At 45.4% G+C, this 26,804-nt stretch overlaps 5 protein-coding genes across 6 annotated transcripts; 2 read left to right on the plus strand and 3 right to left on the minus strand.

Moving 5' to 3' along the window:
• Positions 1-434: 434 nt before the first annotated feature.
• LOC101757418 (protein tas) lies at positions 435-4,737 on the minus strand. 2 transcript variants are annotated; one of them, XM_004982377.2, is made up of 9 exons: positions 4,499-4,737; positions 3,760-3,973; positions 3,581-3,676; positions 3,383-3,466; positions 2,778-2,938; positions 2,096-2,213; positions 1,690-1,825; positions 1,075-1,253; positions 435-956 (listed from the first exon to the last, which is right to left on the minus strand). In XM_004982377.2, the coding sequence occupies exons 2-9, from the start codon at positions 3,961-3,963 to the stop codon at positions 717-719; spliced, it is 1,218 nt and encodes a 405-aa protein (XP_004982434.1). In that variant the 5' UTR covers positions 3,964-3,973; positions 4,499-4,737; the 3' UTR covers positions 435-716. The 2 variants fall into 2 exon arrangements, with proteins under 2 accessions (XP_004982434.1, XP_004982435.1); XM_004982378.2 differs by having other exon boundaries at positions 3,760-3,977.
• Positions 4,738-6,106: 1,369 nt separating this feature from the next.
• LOC101758084 (serine/threonine-protein kinase SAPK10) lies at positions 6,107-8,989 on the plus strand. Its single transcript, XM_004982379.2, has 8 exons — positions 6,107-6,608; positions 6,699-6,875; positions 6,988-7,041; positions 7,211-7,303; positions 7,617-7,709; positions 7,909-8,013; positions 8,097-8,195; positions 8,275-8,989. Exons 1-8 carry the CDS (start codon positions 6,432-6,434, stop codon positions 8,563-8,565), a joined length of 1,089 nt encoding a protein of 362 aa, XP_004982436.1. The 5' UTR covers positions 6,107-6,431; the 3' UTR covers positions 8,566-8,989.
• Positions 8,990-11,428: 2,439 nt separating this feature from the next.
• On the minus strand, positions 11,429-15,209 carry LOC105913564 (serpin-ZXA). Its single transcript, XM_012842538.2, has 2 exons — positions 14,611-15,209; positions 11,429-13,666 (listed from the first exon to the last, which is right to left on the minus strand). The coding sequence occupies exons 1-2, from the start codon at positions 15,016-15,018 to the stop codon at positions 12,887-12,889; spliced, it is 1,188 nt and encodes a 395-aa protein (XP_012697992.1). The 5' UTR covers positions 15,019-15,209; the 3' UTR covers positions 11,429-12,886.
• Positions 15,210-17,972: 2,763 nt separating this feature from the next.
• Positions 17,973-20,626, minus strand: LOC101758498 (serpin-ZXA). Its single transcript, XM_012848720.2, has 2 exons — positions 20,095-20,626; positions 17,973-18,936 (listed from the first exon to the last, which is right to left on the minus strand). The coding sequence occupies exons 1-2, from the start codon at positions 20,515-20,517 to the stop codon at positions 18,157-18,159; spliced, it is 1,203 nt and encodes a 400-aa protein (XP_012704174.1). The 5' UTR covers positions 20,518-20,626; the 3' UTR covers positions 17,973-18,156.
• Positions 20,627-24,042: 3,416 nt separating this feature from the next.
• LOC101757706 (QWRF motif-containing protein 7) lies at positions 24,043-26,219 on the plus strand. The gene is made up of 4 exons (XM_014805788.1): positions 24,043-24,651; positions 24,751-24,870; positions 25,987-26,076; positions 26,169-26,219. Exons 1-4 carry the CDS (start codon positions 24,043-24,045, stop codon positions 26,217-26,219), a joined length of 870 nt encoding a protein of 289 aa, XP_014661274.1.
• Positions 26,220-26,804: the final 585 nt, after the last annotated feature.

A 26,804-nucleotide genomic window follows, 5' to 3' on the forward strand; every position in this document is an offset into this window, starting at 1 on the left:
TTTTTTCATGGCAACTTGATTTTGTTGCAAGCCTACAAGCCCCATACCTCTTTAGCCGACATGCCAATATGCCAGAGCACGGTCATGAACTGCCTGTGCAGCTCCTGCGCCCAGCAACTGGTCGTCAACTGCCGGCGCAGCTCCAGCGCCTGGCAACTTAGGGTGAGGTAAGGCTACACAGCCAGCCATACTTACAATGGTTTATCTCCATCGGAATTTGAAGAAATTCCTACTTTCCAAACACAATGGGAAAAAAATGAAAGTACCATTCGTAAAAGTAGCTTTCTTAGATGTCATGCAGCCTTTAGATTGCTCATATCTGAATAGTATCATTGGATTTATTATTAAAAAGTTGCATAATTTAGTAATTTAACAATCTTTTACTACTATTTCCATATAAAATGTACTGGTTAAACTTGTGCACTGGAGACCTGTGAATGTCCAAGATATCGGGCATTTAGTAACAGAGTACAAAAGAATGTCTTCCCTTTGGACTCACTGTACTTGTATAAAGTATGAAAACCTTTCTACATACACTGAAAAGTAAAATAATAAACCATAATTCTGATGGTATTATCCATATAGCCAATGGAAGATTAAAGAAATAGTTGTATCAGCATGAACGAAATGGTATGATCAAAAGTTCTAATATGTTTGCTGCATCTTTGTATTGTTTGAGAATTGCTGGTTCTTTTCGTTAAAATGGTGATCAGCACCTATAGGATTGCCGGGTCTTTGTATCTCTTGAAAAGGTCCTCGATGCCATCAAGAACTTCTTGTGGCAGAGGCCGTGGAGCACTGGTAAACGCATCAATATTCTCCTTTAACTGATCCATGGTGGTTGCTCCAATGATGGAGCTAGCAGTAAATGGACGATCCCGCACAAAGCCGAGGGCAAGCTGGACTGGAGTTAGCCCATGATTCTTGGCAAGCTTTACGTATTCATTTGTCGCTTCCTGCCACATAAAGTTAACCAAAATAAACTAGAATGCATACCAAGACCCAAGTTCCATACAGTTGGGGCACAAACAAATTGGTTGTAGGCACAAACAAATTGGTTGTAGTATATCATACTTTAGCCAGAGAGGCGTTGTAGCGCGCCATGTATCCAGGGAAGAGATTCAGCCTGCTCCTCTTTGAGGTGTCAGCATTAGCATCAAGATACTTTCCAGTAAGAACGCCACCAGCCAATGGGGAGTAGGCAAGCAGTCTGACATTGCAGTTATTTGGGTGGCAAACTTCAACAAGATCAACTGTGAATGAAATAAAATGTGGTTAAAAGCCAGCATGTTGGCCGCATTGGTATACACAGGACAGTTGGGGTGCAAATCACATTATACAAAAAGCATAAAGCAGAAATATGTTGCCAAATAAATCGCTTCCCAGTAGCACAGAATCCTTATTCCCCTTTTGGCAGTTTATATTAAATACATTGTCATTCATTAGCACAGACCTTCATTTCCCTTTTCAGTGATGCCTCGTATGAAGAAACTAGAAAACCTCATGAAATACATTAGCTAGCACAAAATGTCTATTGGCAGTTTAATATTTGTGTATCAAGAGGCAGCTGGCCTTTCTAATTGTACCAGAAATCAAAGGGAACTTTCGATAATTCCTCTACAATTTCAGAAATTAGAGCATAAGAGAGCTGCAATGAATGAAATGAATGGACTGAAGCAATATTGTCACCTTCAAAGCGGCATCTCACAAGTAGACTATAACTGTTCTGGATGCTCACGATCTTTGGAAGGCCTTGAGCCTTTGCAGCATGTACAAACTCCATTACTCCATATGAGGTCTCATTGGAAACACCAATGTAGCGAACCTAAAACAGAGATAAAATTCAAGAATGAATGATAATATGAGACAGTCTAGATTGTCTTCTGAATGAGCTGCCAGCACTGAGACAAAAGCTAGAAACTATTCAATGTGCCTCTACTTACACAATAGTTGCATGCTGATAAGTACCAGCACATTTTGTAAGTTGCGTCTACATCAAGATCAGATATGTAACAATGTAATTGTCATAATTTCCCATGACATGAAAAATGTTACTAATTTGATCGTATAAGGATATTAATTACAGAAATAGTACCTTTCCTTCGTCAATTAGCTCCTGGAAAGCTTTCAGTTGATCCTCAAAAGGGATGCTTGGTCTCCATTTGGTTGAATTATAACTAAATTCACCAAATAGTGCCACATATCTATCTGGCCTGAAAACATGAAGAAAAACTTTGTAACCAGGAATGTTTATTTCATTCAATTCAATTGGAAATTAGATACATCAATCTAACAGAAGCAGATCCTATCCAAACAAGTTCACACGAGCAGTCAAAGAACCCACAAAACTGCACTCAAAGAAAGCTGGAGTAAACACAAAAGAAAAAACTACTTCAAGCTGACAAAATAAGTGCGCAACAAATGAACTGAAATGTACTTGATTAGGTATCACATATGTTCTAACATGTTTTACAAGGAAAATAGATGAAAGTTCAAGAACAATTCAGTAATCAGTAAATATATATTCGTTAGTTTTTTCTCTCTCTAGTGCCTGGCAAAATATGAAGAATAGAATGGAAAAGCCACCTTCAGTACATGACACAAGGACTTTAGAAAACAATTTGGCATAATTCAGTTTGTACGAGAAAAGAAACCATATAGCCATGTTTAATTGAATGTTTGAATGTATGTTGGTAAAATACTGACAACACAAAGTGAACCTAACCATGGTTTTTGACAGGCATACAGTCATACAAGTGAATCAAGCTGACACTGACCAGTGTATCTGAAGCAAATCAATATAGTCTGTAGACAAGCGTTTAAGGCTCTTTTCAACACTTTCTTTGATGTTGGCAGCATCGACACGCACCACTTCTGCGTTGTCCCGAAGAAAAGTAGAACGCTCTGAATAACCGGCAACTTTGGTGGCCAAAATTATCTAAAATGCACAGAAAAGAATAGGCAAGACCCATCTTTCAGTCAAACCTTTTGAACATGTCATCACATAGTGGGAAACTTTCACCTTGATGTAATTTTCTAAGATTAATAAAGCTTCCCTTATTAAAAAAATAATAGCAGGAAACTTAGGGATTGTACATTGTAAAGACTGTGTAGTGTTTACTGTCTACTCATCAGCATAGTATTATGAGTAAAAGTTATTTTCCTAAACCCTAAACACTGGCACCAATTTCAAGGATGGAAGCGAGCATATTGTATTAGAATGATTACTCATACAGAATTATCGAGTTGATATTAACAGTATTGAGTTCTATGCATACACTATTGTTAGCCAGATTTAGTTGCAAACAATCCAAAGTATATTATAGCATCAATTTAGGTTGCCTTACAATCCAAAGTATATTATAGCATCACTTTAGGTTACCTTTTCCCGTGGCTTCGATTGCATCCACCTGCCAATATAAAGATCAGTCCTCCCTTGAGTTTCCTTGTTGGGTGGAACTGGGTACTAAAGGCCAAAAGGGGGAAAAAGTGGAAGTTGGAAGAAAAAGCAGATCAATCACTCAACTTCAGAACAGAGAAAGAGATAGTTAATAAAAGTAAGGAAGTAATCTGTACTGACCATTTCTGCTGTATCCAGTATATTGACACCTTGATCGAAAGAATAAGAGAGTATTCCATGTGCTTCCTTCTCTGTGTTTTGCTCTCCAAAGGTCATCTGAAAAGAAAAGGATTAATCTTGAGATGCAGACAATAGTATTTGACAGTAAGGGGAACAATCATTTCCAGTTTTGTACATACTGTTCCAAGAGCGACCTCGCTGATAAGGAGGTCTGAATCTCCCAGCTTATTGTACTGCAACTGTGTTTGTGCCAGTGCCCGGACTTGGCTGCGAATGCGTCTCGTGTGCAATCTTTGAGAATGACGAGCATGGAGGGCTGATAAGGCATAGTCATGCGATGAAGGTGAGGTTACCACGAATGCTGACATGGCCATTTGTTGCATACTGAAATTCCTGCCTTGCACATCCCAGCAACAAGTATATGGTCAGGTGTAAATTCAGTATGCCTATAGAGCATAGAATCCTAAAGAACATTCTCCATGGAAGCTTAGTCACCACATCTTGCATCATGTCATGTGCAACAAAAATAAATTCTCCCTTGTGGTTAAATATAAAATTGATCTTCTGTTCAAAAAGGAAATACTTAAATTGATTACTTTTTCATTGTCGACAAAATTTGCAGTAGGAGGCATAATAGAAGGAATGCAAGGCTCTGGAGCCACTGGCAGATTCCTGCCCTGCTCCCACCAAGGCACCAACGCTGCGGATAACTGCTTATGCAGTCCTAAGTCCCTTCAACTGCGCCAAAAAAAAACGAATTTCTAGTTTTCTACACCTACATTACCGAGGAATCGTCAGGGGTAAGCGAATAGGAAGCTCGGGACGAATCGCAGCCTACAAGAAACCTTTTGAGTTACGCCTATCTTTTCAGAAGATACAAGGCCCAAGCCCCATGAGAAAGGAGAGGAGGAACGGTACCTGTATCCCGGTCTGAGTGATTCTCTGGCCTCCCCGGACAGGCCAATCCGAAGCGCACCGGCGAACAGAGGAGGAATGGAGATCCCCTGAACCGAAGGCTGAAGCTGCAGGAGAGGGGAGGAAAGGAGGAGAGCGAGGACTGGAGGCCTGGCCTGGAGGAATGGTACGGCGGTGCCTTTGCCTTTTCTCCTGGTGGTGAAGCCGACGAGGCGGATGAGGTGGCCAACACTGCAACACGCGCGACGGCGTAGAAGATGGGTGGCGGAAACGAAAGACTCGTGTCGAAACTCGAAACTGCCCGTGTCGACGGACAGCCCAGGCCAAGGTTGAGATGTCCAGGTTTAGGCCCAGCCCAAAATTTGCTTACGCCAGGGCCGGCCAGAGCCAGACGGGTTCCTGAAAGGCCCATCTTCTTGGGATACTCTCAAGCATACAGCTTCAAATGCGCAGAAAGGGGGAAAATAATTCATAAACATGGTAAACACTCAACTTGATAAAAAATCGTGAAAATTTGTTAGGTGAGGATGATCCGGGTGAAATTTTTGTTTCCTTCAACTCAAGGGTCTTCTCGTAATGAATTTTAGAGCTTGTTTGAGAGGATCTATACCGGCTCCGACTTCACTTATTTTATACAAACAATACACTATATCGTGAAAACCATTTCAAAAACTGAGCAAAATTAAATTAAAAGTCGGATAAAACCATTTTAGAGGAAATCCCTCCAAACCGACCCACAGTAATTTGGCATGCGGTCGCGAGTAGCGAAGTCCCAATTGCAGCATTGCTTCAGTGACCTTAACACCTTTTGCTTTCAGTGATCATCTTTCCCGGCTGCGCAAGCATCCACCACCGCCGTCACTGTCCGTGGGCCCATCAGCAGAGGCCAGCCCAAGAGCGAGCCCAAGCAAACCCAGCCGACCTAAATTAATCATCACGGGAGGGCTGACCAACCAACCCGGCATCGCGAAATGACGAGACCACCCCTGTACGCTGCCACCCGGCAATCCGCTCTCAGCCGTCCAGAGCACAGCACGGACCACTCGATAGCCGTCCGATCCCACCGTGCTCTCTTTACGGGTCTTTACCGACTGGAAGCCAATTCCGGTAACTCCGCACGTGCACTTTTTGACCACCACCGCCGAGATATTTCTCCCGCCCCCCTACCACCGCCCTAGCCCTACGCTACTCGCGCTCCCGGTGCTCTCACTGACGATCCGGTCCCACTTCAGGCTCCTCCACACCCTGGGCCCACGGTCCATGGTTCAGTTACTTGCTGCTACGTCACAAAAAATCGTTCTCTCCCGGGCACCGACGTTGGACACCGCTATCCTTGATTGTCTGTGATTGACAGGTGGGACCAAAGGGGAATCTTGGCCCACCTGGCGGTGTGAGTTCGGTGCGGCGGGCGCGGGAGGCGAGGAGGATCACGCAGCCCATCGTCTTCTTCCCCACTGGAGAGTTCGGCTCGCCGCGACCCGCGACGGACAGAGCAAGAGGACGGAGGGGAAAAAATATTTTTTTTCTTGCTTACGAGTAGTGAAACAGCAGAGACCAGTGGGGGAGAGGGATAGAGATAGAGAGAGAGAGAGGCAAGAGGACAATAAATAATAAATAAAAGGCAACGAGCGAGGTGGGGGAAAAGGGCGAGGTGATAGGGAGAGAAGGGGAGAGGGGATCACGAGGTGTGCTCCCTCCTCCGCCCAACCCGACCCAACCAAATCCCCGCCAGCGCCGCCCCACCTTTACCTCTGCTCCGGAGCTAAAAGGGAGGGAGAAGCTCGCTCCTCGGATCGCGGGGTCACGGGACGCGCGCCGCGGGCGGGTGCTGGGCTGCTGGTGGGAGGGCTTGATCGAGCGACCTCTGGGCTGCCTGGCGCCGGCGGGAGAGAGAGGCGGAGGCGCGTAGGGACTCGGGAGGGAGGCCAAGGGAAGGATGGACCGGGCGGCGGTGACCGTGGGGCCCGGGATGGACATGCCGATAATGCACGACGGCGACCGCTACGAGCTCGTCCGCGACATCGGCTCCGGCAACTTCGGCGTCGCGCGCCTCATGCGCAACCGCGCGGACGGCCAGCTCGTCGCCGTCAAGTACATCGAGCGAGGCGAGAAGGTGCGTCTGCTACCGCGCCTTTGCTTGATTGCTCTGCCTTCCTGCCTTCCTCTTGGGCTCCATTTTAGAGGCTTCTTGCTCCACCTGCAGATTGACGAGAACGTGCAGCGCGAGATCATCAACCACCGCTCGCTGCGCCACCCCAACATCATCCGCTTCAAGGAGGTCATCCTCACCCCGACGCACCTCGCCATCGTCATGGAGTATGCCTCCGGCGGGGAGCTCTTCGAGCGCATCTGCAACGCCGGCAGATTCAGCGAGGACGAGGTCCATTTCTTCCCGTCTTCTCTCATCACCCCTGCTTGCTGATGCTGTCTTCTGTTACCGGTCCTCTGTACATGGTTGACTAATCGCCTGTTAAAGCTCCCCCACTTTTCAGGCGCGTTTCTTTTTCCAGCAACTAATATCAGGGGTCAGCTACTGCCATTCCATGGTACTCTTCTAAAACCTTTTTTTTCTTGTTCCATTGTTACGGAGTACTCCTTTATTATTACAAGATCTAGCATTTTGAATTGTTGATCATCCATGTGTTGGTACTGTGCGGTACTAGTCTGGTCTGTTTGGTTAAAATTGCTCTGCTTTGTTCCTACCTTTTTGTCAAGCAAGTATGTCATCGAGACTTGAAGCTGGAGAACACCTTGTTGGATGGGAGCACTGCCCCTCGCCTCAAGATATGCGATTTTGGCTACTCAAAGGTACTACCAGATGCTCCAGATATGCAAAATTACTCTGTTTATATACAAAATTAGGGGAAAAGGAACGGTAGTTGCAGTTTAACAGGGCACACCTTTACTATGTTAGACTGTTAGTGTACCAATTGAGGAGTAAGATTGAATGTAACTGAAATTAGCAAGTCATGATGTAGTGGAGATTTTTTTTTAACTGAATCATCTGCTTATAAAATGTGAAGACAAAGGCAGTTGTAGTTTTAAATCTACCTATACTGCTATCATGGGGGAGTGTTTTCCTGGAACTGTTACTCTGCTTATAACTTCTTTTGCATTACAGTCGTCAGTTCTACATTCTCAGCCAAAATCTACAGTGGGAACTCCTGCATACATTGCTCCTGAGGTTCTTCTGAAGAAGGAATACGATGGAAAGGTATTATGCACATTTCTACTTATTGTTCTACACTTCCGTACTGTTTCTGCTCAATGCACATGTGAATGCTCTCCACTAGAGCAGCAATTTTGCCTTACAAAGCATTTATATTTTTTACACGCTTAGAGTGTAGTTATGTATGATAGGGAACTATGTTGGAGTATTAGTTCCGTCACTAACTCATTGTTACTGAACCTAGGTTGCTGATGTCTGGTCTTGCGGAGTAACCCTTTACGTGATGCTGGTTGGTGCATATCCATTTGAGGACCCAGATGAGCCGAAGAATTTCAGGAAGACAATTCAGGTTTCATTTGCAGCTGTATTATCATCGATCTTTCTGAATTGGTTACATTTTGACTGCAGATACTAATACAATTTATTTGGCAGAGAATATTGGGTGTGCAGTACTCAATTCCTGATTATGTCCACATATCTCCAGAGTGCCAAGATCTTATTTCTAGGATTTTTGTTGCCAACCCAGCCACTGTGAGTACTTTCAGCTTGGTTGGGCCATTGGTTTTGCACATTCTTTGCTTTGAGCCACTCACTAACATTGTATATACAGAGGATCACTATCCCTGAGATAAGAAACCATCCATGGTTCTTGAAGAACCTCCCAGCCGACCTAATGGATGACAGCACAATGAGCAACCAGTATGAGGAGCCAGAGCAACCAATGCAGAGCATGGATGAGATCATGCAGATACTGGCTGAGGCAACCATACCAGCAGCTGGTTCCAGTGGAATCAACCAATTCTTGAACGACGGCCTTGACCTCGATGACGACATGGAGGACCTTGACTCAGATGCTGATCTCGACCTGGAAAGCAGTGGGGAGATCGTGTATGCAATGTGATGTCACCAAATACTCAGCAACTAAGCAATGTGTATCATCCCCTGCGCTGAGATTGGTATGTTGCGCTGTAGATTACTGAGATAATCAGGGGGGCAAAAGGGAATGTGAACCGAGGGTAGTAGTATAGTGCAGGTTCTGTTGCTCATGCTGCTCATACCTGATGCGGTGATGCCTCTTTCATCATCCTGTTGTTTCGGCTGTTGTTTTGTGCACCTCAGTGTTGTACAACAGTTTAGCCTTTTGGATGTGACTGTGTTGCTGCTGCTGTTCGAATCTCATCCATCTGAGGACCCTTGTATCTGCACGCACCAACTAAGGGACAGCGATGTACTTGTATTATTTGATCGTGTTTGTATCATAGTATGTATTTTGTTGTAGGCAAATAAAGAGATGCGACAATTCGCCTGTTTTCTGTGGTCTGCGACGTCTTGGTGTCATGTACCTCTTGCAAGTTTTTGAGAATTAGCGGGAGATCTTTCTGATACTGGAATGGCCTTAAGTGTCCTGTTTGTAGATAGAACAGAGTTTTGACTGCAAAATGTGAAGCCAAGAGTTCTGAAAAAGAACAAACATATGCAGTCAGTAACCATTTTCCCTCTGGTTTGGTTGCACATTTTCCCTCCACATCTGAACGGAAAATTTTGCCGAGCAACTTCTGTACCTGGCACTAAAAGAAGATTGGCGTATGAAACACAAAAGGAAACATATGGTAATTGCACCAGATGATCAGATGCTATGTTCACAATTTCAGCAGGCACGCACTACCGCGCTTCAAATTTTTTTATGGTGCACATAAGTATACATCTTCAATGTATCTTACCTGGAACTTCAAATAGTGAAGAAATTTATAGATATTCCAAGAGAATGCAAATGACAACACCGTGCCCAGCACTTCGTTCACCAAGCCAACACAATCGAAATAGCTAAACTCAAATGGTTGGTCAACCAGTTCCCATAAATGATTCATCATTGCAACGTGGCTACTTGGAGGAGAACAAAGGACACGGCCCGCGTCGCCCTGGCGACTCGGGCGGCGCCGCCACCACACTTCTAGCGCCGCTCCCTCCTTCCCCTCCGACTCGCTGCTGCTAGAGCCCGTCGGCGGAAGTCCGCACGACCGCGATGAGGGTGGCAGAGGGCGCATCAGCTCCCCCACGAAAGAACTTCCTCCCCCTCCACAACCTCACCCACCCTATCCTTTCCTGCTGCTGCGGCGGTTTGCCGGAGGCGGCGGCCCGCTGTGGGGCGGCGACACTGCGTCAGCGACGGCCAGAGGCGGCGGCCCGCTGCGCACTGCATCGGCGACGGCCCGAGGCAGCGGACGTTGAGGGGTGGGGGCGCCGCGTCGGCGACGGCCAGAAGCGGTGGCCCGCTGCGGGGTGGCGGCGCACATGGAGCCTACCTCTCCTGGGCTAAGCTCGGGGGCAGCGCGTCTTAGACTCTGGTGACCGCCACCGTGGAGAGCTCGTAGTGGATCCGCTCGTACGTGGTCCATGGCGGCTACAGGCGAGCGTGGCTCGGCCCTATGGCGGCGGCGGCGGACGGAGGGCAGCCGGAGGACGGTGACGGCGGGCGACCGGCTTTGGCAGCAACCAACAAATTTGGTAGTTGTCAGGGTGTCGAGGTCCTCTGACGAAAGCCATGACCGGTCTTGACCGGTGCCTGCGACGACAGTGCCATGATGCATCGTGCTCCTTGTTGAAGGTGTTGCGGTGAGAAACTTGACCTAGGGAATTTTTCCAAGTGAAAACCAAAGAACCGAAGCAGGTTCGGGCGGCGGCGACATCTTGACGTCACTTTCCTCTTGAGGTGCTGTTTTGGAGTCCTTGGATGGCAGTACCTGTTCAGATTGGAGGGATGGCGGTTTCAGTGTAATGCCAGTGTGCATGGTAGAGATTGACTAAGTTCAGTTTCTACGCCAGGATCATCCTAACTTCTAAAGTTTCTAAGAAAATAACAGATGGGAGGGATTAGTTGCTGCATAAGGCCTATGACTAGGTGGAAGCAAGAGTATAGAAGAAGTTTGATACTTAGTCCTTTTAGCTTTCTTTCTTAGTGCTCGCTTTCTTATCTTCTTTGACCCTCGTGTTGAGGCGTGGAGTCTAAGGATGTGTTTGGTTGAGCTGTGAAGTTATTGTGGGCTGTGGACTATGGAAAAGCAGCTGTGAGAAAGCAGTTGTAGGAAAAAAAGAAGACCGTTTGGTTAGAGCAGCTGTGAAACTGTAGGCCGTGTAAGAAATACTTGTAATGCCCTTAAAAGTCTGTGGGTGTGTTTATATGCAAATTGCTCGTAACAAAATAATATGTTCACTAATTCGCTTAAAGGTCTGTGGGTGTGTTTATATGCAAATTGCTCGTAACGAAATAATGTGTTCATTAATTCGTATGTAAACGATTATTTTAGAAAGGGAAACAATTTCTGGTACTTTCCTTGAGGAGATCCTGAGCTGCCGAAATTCCGGTAGTGGCACGGTTGCAAAAAAAATGTTTGCCAATATCCTACTTCTAGGTAAATGATCTTTATCCTACTAAGATGAAATACGTAAAATAGCTCAAGCACTGTTGCTGCTTGGGCGGCATGATTATGATCACAACCAGAGACCACAAAAACTCAAAAACATACATGGTAGCCTGTTGTCAGTACAATTAGCCAATTACTGACTGTGTAGTGGACCATTGTCTACACAATGTCACTATAATCAGTTAGCACTGACATTGTCGACTTGCATACTCTGCATCAATTCTACACACCCTCCCCACCCACACCCTCAACTAAATCTGCACTTGCCAGTTTAAAGTTCCTTACGACAATGAGAACGGCATTACTTATCCTCTTGCAGCTCCAATGTGGGCACCACTCACATCAAAATTACCTCTGCAATTTGCTGGGAGAAAACGAAAATCTGCAAGAACATCTCAACCTCCTAGCCACATTGCTCTGAACGAAGCCTAAATTCAACTGTCAATGTGCTAAGCGGAAAATCATTGTGACGAGATCACAAAGTTCTTGGTGAATCAGACGATAGGGGGTGTTTGGGAGAGGGGCTAAACTTTAGCCCCCCATTTTAGCCAGATTTTAGCCCTCCTCTCCCAAACACCTAGGCTAAAATGGAGGGCTAATGGATTATGGGAGGCTAAAGTTTAGCCCGGGGTGTTAAAATGGACTAAAGGGGCTAAAAGTGGTCCCTCTTGTTCAAAATTCCTCCCCTTGCCCATCTCTCTCTCCTCCTCTCACTCCTCCTTGCACGGCCACACCACCGCCTCCGCGCCGACGCCGGGGACGCCGCCGGCGAGGACTCGGGCTCCTCTCCACCGCGCTCGGATCCGCCGGCTCCGCCCACCTCCTTCGGCCGAATCCGCCGCCTCCGCCTCGCCGCCGCCGCCTCCGGCCGGCCCCGCCGCTGCCGCCTCGCCTCCGCCCGACCCCGCCACCGCCGCCGCCACCGGATCCTAGCCCGATCGGCCACACCACCGCCTCCGCGCCGACGCCGGGGACGCCGCCGGCGAGGAGGACTCGGGCTCCTCTCCACCGCGCTCGGCTCCGCCCACCTCCTTCGGCCGGATCCGCCGCCTGCCTTGCATAACTGCTGCACGGCGGCCTCGTCGTGCTTCTGGATGCGCCACTGCCGGAGCCGCCCAGGGACATGCCCAGGTGTCGGTGGTGAGGAGGACGATGACGCCGAGGAAGGACGCGAGCGCAAGCTTGGCCGCGGAGGGGTCGGGCTTCTTGGGGTGGTGGTCGCCGCCGCCGCTGCCGAGGAGGTCGAAGTAGGAGGCCCGCTTGCTGGGGTCAGGTCCAAGGTGCGGCTGCTTCTTGGCATCCCCGGCGGCGAGGGATAGGTGGTGGGGCGGCGAGAGGTGCTACTTGGGGCCGGGCGCGGTGTAGCCTCGCATGCACCCCTGTTGGGCGAGGACGAGCTGGGATCTGAGAGGAAAACGGTGGGAGGGGCAGCACAGGGGTAAAAAGGGACATTTTACAGAAGAGGTGCTAAGCTTTAGCCCTCTTCCTAAACATCCAAGGTGCTAAACTTTAGTCCTTTCATTTGAGAGGGCTAAACTTTAGCTCCTTCCTCCCAAACAGGACCATAGAGTAGTTATGACTATATCACCCCACAACCTTATATAGTAGAGTAATTATGACTATATTACCCCACGACCTTATATAGTAGAGTAATTATCGTCTATACATCGATCAAGCCGCCTATTTATTCAGACACAAAACATATACCAGATTACACAGGAGGAATGATCACACGCCACAACCCTGCACTCGCAGGTGATGGAAGGAATTACACCAAGGCAGCGGTTCAGAACAAACACACTATGCAGCAAGTAGGGGATTGACCACATGACCGACGAACAGCACCACACCAGTTGTGTCTTCTCTAATCAGGAACAGGAAGGGGTGATCTGCGACGAAATCCACGGGCATTGTATATGAACAGAGCATAATCCCTATAGTAGTTGCAGCTGCGGCCTCTGTTCCTTCCTCATTAACTTCCACAAACGACTTGTGAAAAATGGATGAAACACACAAGTTCTGTCCCAACGGCGAATCGACCAGCTCTGACATATCTGCTTCTTCGCTAAGTGGCAGCTGGAGTCCCAAACCTCTTAGCAAATCGGATGCTTCAAATCCAAAGGATATCTTGAACTTGGGAACTTTGAACTGACCAACTGGAATTGTTCTCATTGGGATATGCTTCTCCAAGAACTCAGGTTCAGAGCTCAACTTGTCAGCTAAGCTCCAGATTCCATCTTGTAATTCTGGAAGAATTATGTACATGGAGAACTGCCTCGTGTCCCCACCTTGCTGGTACGGAAGCTTGAGCACCTTAAAGGTGTCATAAGCCGCAATATATTGGTCGTCTGTGCTGGACATGAAAGGCGCTTGGACTGAACTCCCATCAAGAAGGTGGAACTCGCTGTCTCTCGTTTCAGATGCATCGAACTTCTCAGTCCAAGCTCCTTTGAAATAGAGTGCATTGCCAAGAACCAGCCTGGTGGTTTCATCAACGGAGTCTGGTGGCAGAAGCTCTTTGATTAGACCTGAGGTGACCTTCTCTACCCATGAGTTCACTTGAGCAGCAACTTGAGCAGCCTGACAAAAAAAGAGATAATAAATATGGCTCCTCTGTGCAAGTGAGTCATAATACAAAATTTGATTGGACTAAATAATAACAAACAACATAATTTGAGGCCGGAATAAAAACTCCTTTTTTCTCAAAAGAACACTGTCACTAGTCCTAAAAATTTGAAGCTTTGCACACCACGACAATGACAAATCCTAAAGCCACAAAATCATAATTTTCCAAAGGTGCTCAGAACAACAACGGATTAGAAACCCGTACATATATGGATTCATGTAAACTACTAACAAATCCAAATATCGACTCCCAAGGAATGATTTGGACTAAATACTAACAAACAGCTTCCAGCATAATTTGATGAGAGAAGTTGTACACTAAAAGACACCATCTTAGCACCAAAAGAAAGTAATGATACTTCCATAGCTCCACTACTCATGATGATATTACTGAACACTAACATTTTTAATGCAATAGGGACATAAAACTTGCAAAGACATGAGACATGGATATTTGTTAATAATGGATTTCAGTACACTCTTGAGCTACTCATGATTTCAGTATATAGATGAACTGTCAAACTGGCATACTATAAGTCTGTAACTGTCCCACAGCACAGCATACAGTAAAGGCCCAAACTTATAACTATTTAAAAAAAATCAAATGGTACGTCACAAGCTTAAGAACTGTTTAAGGTACAAACATAATTCTTCAAAACAGAGACATGAAAATAGTACTCCCAATGTCAGCTATGAAAGCAGAAACCAACCAGTTCATGTTATGACTGTACTGCTGTCTAGATACACTAAAAAGAAAGGATCACCACGAGAATGAACTAAACGGTACAAGCAAGGATGTCAAAATTGCAGAATTAGCAGTACTTGCTTAATATTTCAGCAAAGATATATATAGCAATCGATATTAACCATGCCAGTTGTTTGCAAGCAAGAGGATCAACCTTTTTCTGGAAGTCTACGGACTGGGTCTCAGCCTTGTATTTTCCCACGGCGACCTTCTCGAAGGCCGGCTTCAGCTTGAACGACGCGTCGACGAAGACGGCGTCGGCGAAGGTCACCCGCGGGCCGCCCGCCTCGGACCCGTCGGCGAGCACGAGCTGCGCCACCTGCTCGGCGAGCGCGTGCAGGCTCTCGGCCGCGGCCGGCCCATCGCCTCCGCCGAGGGCGTCGAGCAGCTGGTCGCGCGTCGCGCCGCCCGCGCCGGCGGCGAGGAGGCTGAGCGCGACGTGGAGGGAGAGCGGGGAGAAGACGGTGTTGCTGGAGGAGGAAAGGGTGGAAAGCGCAGCGGTGAGGCGGAGCGCGAAGCGGGTCTGGTGCGCGATGGAGAGGCGCATGTCGCCGGTGGCCATGGTCGGTCCGGGCTGCCGGGCTGGTGGTTCTTGCAGTGGCACTCAGCGGCGAGGAAAACACGGCAGCGGTGGTGTGATTTCGAACTGTCTCAGGGTGTTTCTGTTATTTTGCGGGGCAGGTCAACTGGACGCGAAGACTCGGAGGAGTCCATCATTCCAGGCGATACGTGGAATGCCACACAAGGATGTCTAAAACGAATTTTAGTTTCTTTTTCTCGATCATGAGGTCAGACTGTACAGCTGGATCAAAATATAATATCTAGTGTGAATGTTTGATTAAAATGGGGGCAATGGGCTAACTCATCGTCTACTATCTCCAGCCTTTTTTAATCTGTCATTCTCGCCTCCAAGAATTCAAATGTAATCAACTATAAATAAATATATATAATATTAATATTTATAATATACAATTAGTATTATTAGATGGATGGTTGAATCTATTTTCATAATAATTTATTTAAAAATATAAATGCTACTAATATTTTCTACAAATGTAGTCAAATTTAAAATAATTTTATCAGCATGCTTTCCACGATGATAGATATTAATGGACAGAGGTACTCACTCTACTGGTATGTTAACAACATGCAAAACGAACGTACAACACTCAAAAGGAAATGTTGGACAGAAAAACGACCCACGACACATGTCCATCGCACTTTTCTGGTTTGGTTGCATGACTAATTAAAAACTGCGCTTGCATCCTCGTTAACCAGACCAATACAAGCCTCGTTAACCAGACCAATACAAGCGAAACAAGTTGAGTGATATAGTTCATCACCAGATTACGAACTCGTTTGGTAGGGATCCGGATTCTTTAAGAAACGTTTCAGATCCAGATTCTTTGTAGAAATATTTCTCCGTTGAAATAGAATCACCCCCGAGATCGTTTGGCTAGTTAGCTGATTCGATTTCTAAAATAGACATAAAGATATATTAAAAAATACAAAAAATAGATAGGCTTCACCAAAAATACTAGATTTTTTTAAGTGTGAAGAATATTTCACATGCGATCCATTTTAAATTATTGCACTTGAAAAGACAAAGTTTACTTACCACAGGGAAGAATCACGTGAAACCAGCTTAGAGGTGATTCTATTCTCTAGTAAAAAAAAACTAGAATCGCTAGAAACGTTTCTATCTAGAATCGCTAGCTGTGGTGACCGTTTGGCAAGCAATAGACCGATTCTATTCTAGCAGAATTTGGAACGATTCTCTCAGCCAAACGGACCCTACTTATCACACCGTTTTCTGTTTCATCAAGAAGCACTTCACCAGCAATCCAGCGTGCCTCATCTCACGACCAGGCTGCACAAAGGCTATAAGCAGCACAATATATAATAATAAACTAATCATGGACTACATCATCCACAACCTTAAATACATCCATCAGGCCACTTATTTCCTTTATTGAAAAAAAAAGCCCACTTAATTATTCTGACACAAAATGTATGCCAGGCTAAACACGGGGCATGATCAAATGTCACAACCCTGCACTCGCACGGGATGGATGCATGGAATCGCACCAAGGCAGCAGTTCATAACGCACAAACTACGTAGCAAGAAGGGGGTTGACGACATGACCAACGAACAGCACCACACCAGCCGTGTCTTCACGGATCAGGAACAGGAAAGGGTGATCTGCGATGAAATCCATGGGCATCGCTAATGAACAGCCAGCAACCAATATAGCAGATGCAGAAGCAGCCTCAGTTCCTTCCTCGTTCACTTCGACAAACGACTTCTGGAAAATGAATGAGACATGCAGGTTCTCCCCCGCTGGCGAATCGCCTAACTCTGACAGATCTGCTTCTGCGCTAAATGCCACCTGGATCCCCAAACCTTTTAGCAAACCGGATGCTTCAAATCCAAAGGATATCTTGAACTTGGGGACTTTGAACTGACCAACTGGAAAAACTATACATGCTTACCCATTCTCTACTTGTGTGTTAAGATCAATCAACAAAACAATAAACTTCACCCTAAAAGAAGAAAAAAAACCATCCGTAACACATGTTCATCGCACTTCCTAGTTGGCGGTATGTTTGTCTATATTTTATCTTATTATGTTATTTGATAGCCGTAACATGCACAAAGTAGAGTGGCCCGTAGAAGTGCCTAAGTGTGTTGTTGAAACAAAAGTGGTTCATAAACAAGTCCAGGAACGAAGCCATGCATCGTTCCATTCTACATCTCTACGTATCGACACTTTACCTGAAAAAAAATATATGTATCGACACTCCACCGTCTAAATGCATAGTAGAAGTTATGAATTTAAGAAAGTTAAAATAACCTAAATTTTGCTAAAATTTGGAAACGGATTAAGTACTTTTTTCCTTAACAATTGTGGACATCCTGTGTCATTAGGTAGCCATTGTGAAGCTTTGGCAGTCGACACAAAAGCCTGGTTAATTTTTTTTTTTTTGAAAAAAAGAGCGAGCATCACAATCAAACAAATATACTAAAAATCATTATACGCGATAACAGGACATCCCAGCATATTGTCTCGGAGTGCCATTGTGCCAATCAAACCGGACAGGTGCTTCACAAACAACTGTCGTGGCTAAGTAGATAAAGAGCATATGATGTGTTTGGGCAGTTGTGTTCTTACCCTATGATGTGGAATTGTGATTTTGCTCTCGTTTTCTCAACTTTGTGATTTTACCCTCAACTATTCATAAGTCAATGCAATTTTACTCCTAGTCAACGATCAAAACAGGAACAAATACGCAAAGACCAAGGGTTTGCATTGACTTGTAAATCGTTGAATGCAAAATCACAAAGTTAACACAATTGCACTTCAAAGTAGGGGCAAGATAAAAAAAAATCCGATGTGTTTTGCTCGTTTGTTTGGAGAATTATATGTTATTTGAATATTTAGAATTTATATGTTATAGATGCATAGATCTCACTGGAAAAAGGTCACTAAAACAAGCAGCCTCAAGGCCGAAGCAGAAAACAGGAAGGACCATGATGCCGGCCATGGAGGCTACATCGTCCCACAACGATCAAGCCATCCATTTATTCAGAAACAAACAAAAGTCAGATTACACAGAAGGCACGATCAATTATCACAGCCCTGCAAACACGACATGATGGAAATCACACCAAGGCGGCGATTTTGAACACACACAGACACTATGGAGCAAGTAGGGGATTCACCACGTGACCAACAAACAGCACCACACCAGTCATGTCTTCTCGGATCAGGAAAAGGAAAGGGTGATCTGCGACGAAATCCATGGGCATTGTGAACGACCTGAGCACAACTGTTGCAGCAGATGCGGCGGCAGCCTCAGTTCCTTCCTCATTCACTTCCACAAAAGACTTGTGGAAAACGGACGAAACACACAAGTTCTGTCCCTCGGGTGAATCTACTAACTCTGATAGATCTGCTTCTGGGCTGAATGGCAGCTGGAGCCCTAGACCTTTGAGCAATTTGGATGCCTCAAATCCAAAGGATATCTTGAACTTGGGAACCTTGAACTGCTTAACTGGAACCTTCTGCATTGGGATAAGCTTCTCCAGGAACTCTGGTTCAGAGCTCAACTTTTCAGCCAAGCTCCAGATGCCATCTTGTGCTTCTGGAAGAAGAATGTACATGGAGAACTGCCTCTTGTCCCCACCTTGCTGGTATGGAAGCTTAAGCACCTTCAAGTTGTTGTTATACGCAATATATTGCTTTTCTGTGCTGGACATGAATGGTGCTTGAACTGAGCTCCCATCAAGAAGGTGGAACTCACTATCTTTTGTTTTAGATGCATCAAACTTCTCAGTCCAAGCTCCTTTGAAATAGAGCGCATTACCAAGAACAAGCCTGGTGGTGTGGTCAACTGATCCTGGGGGGAGGATCTCTTTGATGAGACCAGATGTGATTTTTTCTACCCATGAGTTCACTTGGCCAGCAGCTTCATCAGCCTAAGGAACAACAAAGAATATATCAGTGCTTCATACTGATGTCAAAAGCATAAAGCAAAATCGCCCTGAAGTTTTTGAAATAATTCAAACAGTGCAAGGATGATACAGATTTGAAAATAAACTGAGGTAACCACTATATATTACTGTATCACTAAGTTCGACAAAACAAAAAACACTTTATAATCGAACAGACTTTAGCAAGTGGGAAGTGAACTGAACATCAGTGTACTACCATCATCACAGGGCACTGATTGGAACATCTAATTGGACACAAGACAACAACATATGCATAGTACAAAAGACCACGGCAGAACCCTACTGGAGAAAATGGTGATACATTCAACTGCACATCCACATTTGTGAAAAGTTCCAACTTCTAAACACTCCTAATGATCTAAATTACATATTTAGCTCTAGAGCCTGAAATTATAAAATTCACTGTTCCTAAGCCTTCCAAATCTCAACTCTCAAGGATGCACCCAGTGTGAACCTATCCTAAAAAGGATCCTAAATCCTGAATGTGCTAATTATGATACAAAAACAAGATCCATACATTTTATTCATTAACAGTCCGAACCCCATCAAATATCAAATCCCAGTGCAAGATTCAGACTGAACACTAAGAAACAGCTTTTAGCACAATTTGATGAGAGAAGATGCACATTAAAAAGCATCATCTTAACATCAAAAGAAACTAATGATAACCATGTAAAAATAAGTTGTGAAGGCTTAAGCACAAATTTTATTAAAAAATAAAAATAGTATTTACAAGTTTAGGCACTGTTTAAGGCTGCAAATATTGGGGAAGAAATAAAGCTCTTAAAAACCTAGGTATAGCATATATGATATGACCACAGTATAACGTACAACTGTTCTTGTCATAATGCTTCAAATATTATTCCCAATGCCAAATAAGGAACCTCTATAGTCTAAATTCCAATATCAGTTAAGCAGAAATCAGCCACTTAACATAATAAATCTGACTGAGTGTCAATGATGTATAAATTAAATGCACACGAAAATGACTCACAGGAAACTAACAGATCTGTCACATAGCAGAAATAGCAAGATTTGATTCATTTCCCAGCCAAACAATCTTAGTAACTACGGCAGCAGTTCGCAAGTCTTAATAAGCAGCTCGGCAGGAAGGGGATCAACCTTTTTCTGGAAGTCGATGGAGTGGGTCTCGGCCCTGTACTTGCCCACGGCGACCTCCCCGAAGGCCGGCTTGAGCTTCAACGAGGCGTCGACGAAGACGCCGTCGGCGAAGGCCACGCGCGGGCCGCCCGCGCCGGACCCGTCGGCGAGCACGAGCTGCACCACCTGCTCGGCGAGCGCGTGGAGGCCCTCGGCCACGCCGGGCCCGTCGCCTCCCAGGGTGGCGGCGAGCTGGTCCCGGGTGGCGCCCCCGGCGCCGGCGGCGAGGAGGCTGAGCGCGACGTGGAGGGAGAGCGGGGAGAAAACGGCGTTGGTGACGGGGGCGGGGGCGGCGGCCGCGGAGGGGGAGGAGAGCGCGGCGGCGAGGCGGAGCGCGAAGCGGGTCTGGTGCGCGATGGAGAGGCGGATGTCAGCGGTGGCCATGGTCGGTCGTTGGGTCTACTTGGTTTGAGTCTCGCCGGAGAGGAAAGTGGAGGGACTGCTGATCGGGGTGGTGTGATTTCTAAGTCTTGCTGGGTGTTTCGTGTTATTTTGCCGGACACCACGACGCTCTTGGAAAGCAACTGGCGTTGGCTTGGACGGTTGAAGTGGACCCTGACGGCTGATGCCTGACCTTAGTTGCTGTTGCTGCATGGGAGGCTGGGAGTTTCCATTGAACATCCTCCGTGGCTAGTAGCTAGAGATCATGTTGAGATTTTGATCATTGCGTATAAACAAAAAAAAAAGTTAAGGTAGTATGAAAGCACTAATGCTGTATACTTCCTCCGTCATAAATTACTATTCATTTTAACTTTTATAAATACATCACTTGTGCTATGTATTTAGACATATATAGGTACATATCAAAAGGCGTGTATATTGAAAAACTTATGCTATGCTATGTATCTAGACATATCTAGGTACATATCAAAAGGTGTGTATATTGAAAAGCTTGTGCTATGTATCTAGACATCTAGGTGCATATTAAAAGGTGTGTATATTGAAAAGCTACAGCGAATAGTAATTTGTGACGGAGGGAGTACATGTTATCTTCAACTAAATCTAAGTATTCAAAATATATTGTAAGTCAAATTTTAAATATTTAATTGGAAGATACCAAAAAAATATTCACGATTTGACGAAGTAATGGCTTTCCAACACAAGATATACCCTAGCAATTACCCTAGATTCTCGGCATGCCTATGGACATTTACTCTACATTTTGTTACGTTGTGCGGTTGTTGCAGACTCTCAACTCTAAATGAAATATTTTGCTATCAGCAATCTACACTGCAGATGTAGGATCTTCCATATTTCAGTGGTACGGGAAAAGGGACCGGCAGGAACTATGGCCTTATGTCAACCCTCAAGTAATATAGCTGCACTTGAGAAATACTACTGCGAGTTTTGGATCAAAACAAAACCCTTGCTAATTAAGTTGCGAGATGAAGTTAATCATTGAGCTCACATATGAACTAGTAGTTGATAGTAAATGAACTCAGAACAAATCCACAACATTATTGGCCCTCGTCCCCTCATCGAAGTTTGGCGCCATACCTTGTACAATTCAATCTGTTTTTGTTTGTGCAAATTGCTAGAGCATCCAATAAATAAAGGTAATTATATATGCTCGAAGGATTTTTCTCCAAATCCATTAAATATATAATTTATTTTATATGACTGTTATTGCTATAAAAAATGGATTTCTTCATATACGGATCCGTCCCACCCGTACCTCACCTTTCGATCCACCCCTTAACGAGTAATCTTCTTCTCTTCCTTCTCTGGATCCCTTTATTCCTCCTGAACCTAAAGCATTGTGACCCAGTTGTTCATAATCCACCCTCTTGCGCATGTCTTTAGTGGTTCCTTACGTCCATCACGCCCATGCTAACCGCTAACCGTTTTTATTTTGGTGCCTCATCCCAGCCTTTTATGTACAAAGGTCCCCCACACACCCCGTCACACGGTAGCGTCCGACCACCTACCTGACATTTCCATATCTAGGTTGACCTTTCTTTTCCATCCTCTTTTTTTACCTGTGATCCGATCTTTTACCCGACATACTGCTCTTTACCTCTTTCTATAACCGGTGATCTTTAAATCACTTCCTCGCAAAGTTCACTATACAAGCGAAAGGTATCTAACCTAGCGGTTATACTGAGTAGCACCTAACAAATCGGTTGGATTCCTCGTGGAATTAGATTAAACGGGTTTAGAATATAAAAATTATAAAAAAAATAGGTTTCTCTACTTAACTTCGGTAAAAAAAATCACTACACAAAGCTCATTTCCTTCACTAAACTGAGATATCACAGGAGACAAAAGTCAGACAAGCAATTGACCATTGCATGGTGCAGATCATACTATTCATATAGTTTTTCCAAAAAAATTATCTAGCATTGTAAATTCCTTTTTGCCGCAGCAGTCCCATTCTCTTATTTGTCTTTCGAAGGGAATTAAGAGTGGAAGTTTATGCGAGACTTCATATTCTTTTATTTGGTGCGAGGGTTTAGAGGTGGAAAATTATATTTAAGTTATGATTAACGATGTAGATGCATCTAAAACAAATTCTCACCCTGGGAGTTGCTTCTCTAAACTCACATTCCTCATCCCATTAAAACTTCCATGCCCACTAAACAAACAATAGAATTTTAGTCTCACATCTAAATTCCCTTTCCCTCCTACCAATTACCTCCAACCAAACGAGCAGTTTGTCTTTCGGAGGGAATTAAGAGTGGGAGTTTATGTGAGACTTCATATCCCTTTTGGTGTGAGGGTTTAGAGGTGAGAAAATTTATTTAAGTCATGATTAACGGCGTAGATGTGTCCATCTTCCACTTAAAATAAATTCTCACTCAATTCCCACCCCTCTCTCTAGAAGTGATTGGTGGGAGTTGCTCCTCTAAACTCCCATTTCTCATCCCATTAGAACTCCCGTCCCCACTAAAGAGGCGTTTGGATACCAGGGGCTAAACTTTAGCCCTGTCACATCGGATGTTCGGATACTAATTAGGAGGACTAAACATTAGCTAATTACAAAACTAATTGCAGAACCCCTAGGCTAAATCGCGAGACGAATCTATTAAGCCTAATTAATCCATCATTAGCGAATGGTTACTGTAGCACCACATTGTCAAATCATGGACTAATTAGGCTTAATAGATTCGTCTCGCGATTTAGCATAGAGGTTGTGTAATTAGTTTTGTAATTACTCTAGGTTTAATACTTCTAATTAGTGTCCAAACATTCGATGTGACGGGGACTAAAATTCCTCCTCCCAAACACCCTCTAAAATAACCAATAGTTCTAGTCTCTCACATTTAAATTCTCTTTCCCTCTTACCCATTACGTCCGACCAAACGAGCAGAGAGGAGAGCAGGTAGTTCACGCTCATGTTCTCTTGGCTCTCACCGAGCCGGCACCCGGCACGCAAACCCTCCTGGATCCCACCGCCATTTCCTTCGACACGCCACACGGGAGACGGGACACGGCCGCAGCCCGCAGCGGCTACGTCCTTCGGCACTTCGGCTACGCTTCGATCATCATTCCTCCACTCCCACCCCACGCCTCTAACGTCCCCTCCAATCAATGGCCGCCGCCTCCACCTCCAACGCGACGCCGCCGGGCGATATGTCTACCCCGGCCCCGTCGTCCTCTGTCCCGCCGCCTCCGCCTCCTCCCGACCGGCTCCAGCACGCCGCCGCGCGCCCCCGCCCTCGCTGCCGCGTCCGCGAGGTGAGCTCGCGCTACCTCTCCGCGCCGCTCCCCGTCCAGGCCCCTCCTCGCCTATCCACCTCCACGCCCCACTCCGCGTCCGTGCCGCCGCCCGCGCGCGCGCAGCAGCACCACCACCACCGCGGCACGCCCGCCCCCGCCCCATTCGTCTTCGGCCTCGCCGACGAGAACCGCCCGCCGCCCACGCCGGGCTCGCGCAAGCGCGGCGCGGCCCCGGACCTGTTCGAGGCAATGCACCGCCCGCGCCAGGGTCCCAGCCCGAACCCGCCCGCTCGTCCTCTCGCCGCTGGTGCCTCCCGCGCCACCGCCACTCCCAGCCCGAGGAGGACGATCCTCCGCCCCTCCAAAGCCTCTGCTAACGTGGCCACGCCGGCGCTCCAGGACCGCAGGGGCTGCGCGCGGCCGTCGACGCCAGCGCCGCGCACCAGCTTCAGCTTCCGCAGCGCCTCGTCTGAGACCTCGCTCGCATCAACGGCAGCCATTGACTTCGGCGTGCCAGCGTCGTCCTGCCCTCGCCGCACCTCGTGCTCTGAGGTTCGGTCATCACTGCAAACGACAGAGGGGTCCCGGCGGCCACAAAACTCGTTCTGCTTCCGCGCACTCGACTCGGCACTGTCAGACTGCCAACCAACACTCCCACAAGCTTTGGTGAAGCCACCGCAGCCCCCTGCAAGAAAGATTGTAGTGGTCAAGAAGGGTGCAATGATGGGAGGCAACAAGGCTGCTTCGAAGCAGGAGGATGTGCACCAACTGCGGATTCTGGACAATCACCACGTTCAGTACAGGTTCTTGAATGCCCTGGCGGAGGCCATGGCGATGGCCAAGAGTGTAGCAGCTGAGGTGATGAATATTTAAGTTGTGGCCCTTTTCTCACCACTATTTGTTGGTTGGATGCTTGACTGCGGTAGTCATGTTGTTATTCGTCTGTTGGTTCTACAGGAATCACTCTATGGACTCTCGGAGAGGATTGCTGGTCTGCAGCAATCTGTTGCAGAAAAGAAGGCTGAAGTGGAGCGTCTCAAGAGGGTAGAGAAGGTGCATTCTGTTGTTGGTGCTCAGGTACGGCGAAGCTGTGTTCTTCTGTTTATAAAAAAATGTAGACCTAGTTTTAGTTACCTCATGGAGAAAATTATAGTTGGCTATGCCATTGCCTTTTGTTTCTCAAAACAGAGTTAGTTACACGCATGTTGTTATGTTATCGGCTTGAGCGCATGTTTTTATTCATACCTGCCCTAAATGATCCCAAAACACAAATCTTAGGAACAACTCAAAAACCTTTTTTAGGATACAATGAATTTGTTGAATAGAAGTTTCTGTGGCTAGGGTCCGACGACAATAATTACTTATGAGGCAGGCCCACTGTGTGGCCTTGCGCAATGGGAATGTGGCTAGAAGGTTTGCTTGGGAGATATGTCAATAGTTGTTCTTTAGATGGATAAGTTCTGGTTTCCTTGATTCTTTAGGGTCAAGATTGTTTGATTTTGAAGTTGTTTACTTACTTCAAGTAGCCTTAGAATCCTGACCAACATGAAACAAGAGCTCACGGCTGTTCTTCTGCCTTTCTGACCCTTACCCAACTAGGCATGTATATTGCATAAGTTTGGTAGTTCTCCAATTCAAAACAAAATTATGGTTTAGCATGGATTTTCCTTTATGTACATTTTTCTGACCTCTAATTTCTGTAACAATCCTGTGCTTCTCTCACTCATCTCATCGTAATGGTCCTCAAAATAGAGCCATTTGATAAATCTGTATCTACCTATCAGTGAAAGCATATTGGATTCTATCAACTAAAAGTTAAATCTAAATCACAAAATTGTTTTAACTGCTAGCTTCATGTAATAAAATTGACACCCAATGCCTTCTGAAAGTCTATGAATTGAAGACTTCTGCAAATAAGCGATTCAAATTCTTGACTTGCGCACATCACAAATTGTGCTTTCTAAACCGTCAGGTGCCTTTCTTGGAAAATTGGAGTGATCTTGAGAAAGAACATTTAAATTGCCTTGGACGAGGAACAGCAGCCATCCGTGATGCTTCATCACGTGTACCAACCATAGGGAACATTAGGGTAAGCTTTAATCGATCCAGTTTTTTCATTGTGCTTCATATCAATTTTTTAAATTTCTTATTGTGTACATGGTTTATTGACTTATGCTTTTCATAATATTTCAGACCAATATTGGAGGAGTCAATGAAACTCTTCAATCTGGAATGAAAATTCTGGAAGAATTGTCTCATTCTGTTGAAAATTTTTCAGGAAAGGTAAGAGAAATGTAAAACTTTGCTGTAGCTATGATTCATGTACTGCATTTGGGTCTGTGAACTCATATAACATTCAATTTTATAAAACTCAGTATCCTCAGATTTCTGCGTCCATGAATAATGCAACCACAAATCAATATTAGCTAAAACTGTTGCAAATTTGATTGTTTGACAGCGGCTTCGTTCATGGAAATAGCAATATCTAGAATATACCTTCTGGAACAAACTGACGTAGTATATGATTTTATAGTCATTTTTATTTAGGAGTTGTTTGCTAGAAGTAATTCATCATATTGTAATGATTGATGTGGTCGATGCAATATACAATGACAAAGAAGCCTTTCTAGTACCAAGCAAGTTAGGGTAGGCTGGAGATGAAACAAACAAGAATATAGAAGTTTTTTTAAAAACAAGGTATTAGTAATACTAATAACGTTAGTAAAAGGGAACATGGTCTGGGCATATGAATTGCTGATTTTCACCCACTCCCATTCAAGTAAACAATTTTCTATATGGTCATTTTTCTTTCGAGTTCTTTGCTGGAACTAATTGACAATCTTGTAATTAAGGTTCAAGACGTTGAGGATGTGGCCTCTGACCTTGTTGAGGTGATGGGAAGTGAACAAATGTTGCTCGAAGAGTGTGCTGAGCTCTTACATCAAGCGCACAATATGCAGGTGCGGTTTTACCAGAAACAAAATGAATACCTTTGATCGGCACAAATTTAT

Source organism: Setaria italica, chromosome IX (assembly GCF_000263155.2).
Source record: "Setaria italica strain Yugu1 chromosome IX, Setaria_italica_v2.0, whole genome shotgun sequence".
NCBI classification, from domain to species: domain Eukaryota; kingdom Viridiplantae; phylum Streptophyta; class Magnoliopsida; order Poales; family Poaceae; genus Setaria; species Setaria italica.

Bases quoted from the DNA above. Each gene is read 5' to 3' on its own strand.
- LOC101758084 (XM_004982379.2), top strand. From the start codon at position 6,432: ATGGACCGGGCGGCGGTGACCGTGGGGCCCGGGATGGACATGCCGATA. The intron at 6,876-6,987 runs GTCCATTTCTTC...CCCACTTTTCAG, and splicing joins GCAGATTCAGCGAGGACGAG to GCGCGTTTCTTTTTCCAGCA. The intron at 7,710-7,908 runs GTATTATGCACA...TACTGAACCTAG, and splicing joins AGAAGGAATACGATGGAAAG to GTTGCTGATGTCTGGTCTTG.
- LOC105913564 (XM_012842538.2), bottom strand. From the start codon at position 15,018: ATGGCCACCGGCGACATGCGCCTCTCCATCGCGCACCAGACCCGCTTC. The intron at 13,667-14,610 runs GTTGATCCTCTT...TTTTTTTGTCAG, and splicing joins CCGTAGACTTCCAGAAAAAG to GCTGCTCAAGTTGCTGCTCA.
- LOC101757418 (XM_004982377.2), bottom strand. From the start codon at position 3,963: ATGCAACAAATGGCCATGTCAGCATTCGTGGTAACCTCACCTTCATCG. The intron at 1,254-1,689 runs GTGACAATATTG...TTTCATTCACAG, and splicing joins TGTGAGATGCCGCTTTGAAG to TTGATCTTGTTGAAGTTTGC. The intron at 957-1,074 runs GTATGATATACT...TTTATGTGGCAG, and splicing joins ACAACGCCTCTCTGGCTAAA to GAAGCGACAAATGAATACGT.
- LOC101758498 (XM_012848720.2), bottom strand. From the start codon at position 20,517: ATGGCCACCGCTGACATCCGCCTCTCCATCGCGCACCAGACCCGCTTC. The intron at 18,937-20,094 runs GTTGATCCCCTT...GTTGTTCCTTAG, and splicing joins CCATCGACTTCCAGAAAAAG to GCTGATGAAGCTGCTGGCCA.
- LOC101757706 (XM_014805788.1), top strand. From the start codon at position 24,043: ATGCACCGCCCGCGCCAGGGTCCCAGCCCGAACCCGCCCGCTCGTCCT. The intron at 24,652-24,750 runs GTGATGAATATT...TTGGTTCTACAG, and splicing joins CCAAGAGTGTAGCAGCTGAG to GAATCACTCTATGGACTCTC. The intron at 24,871-25,986 runs GTACGGCGAAGC...ATAATATTTCAG, and splicing joins ATTCTGTTGTTGGTGCTCAG to ACCAATATTGGAGGAGTCAA.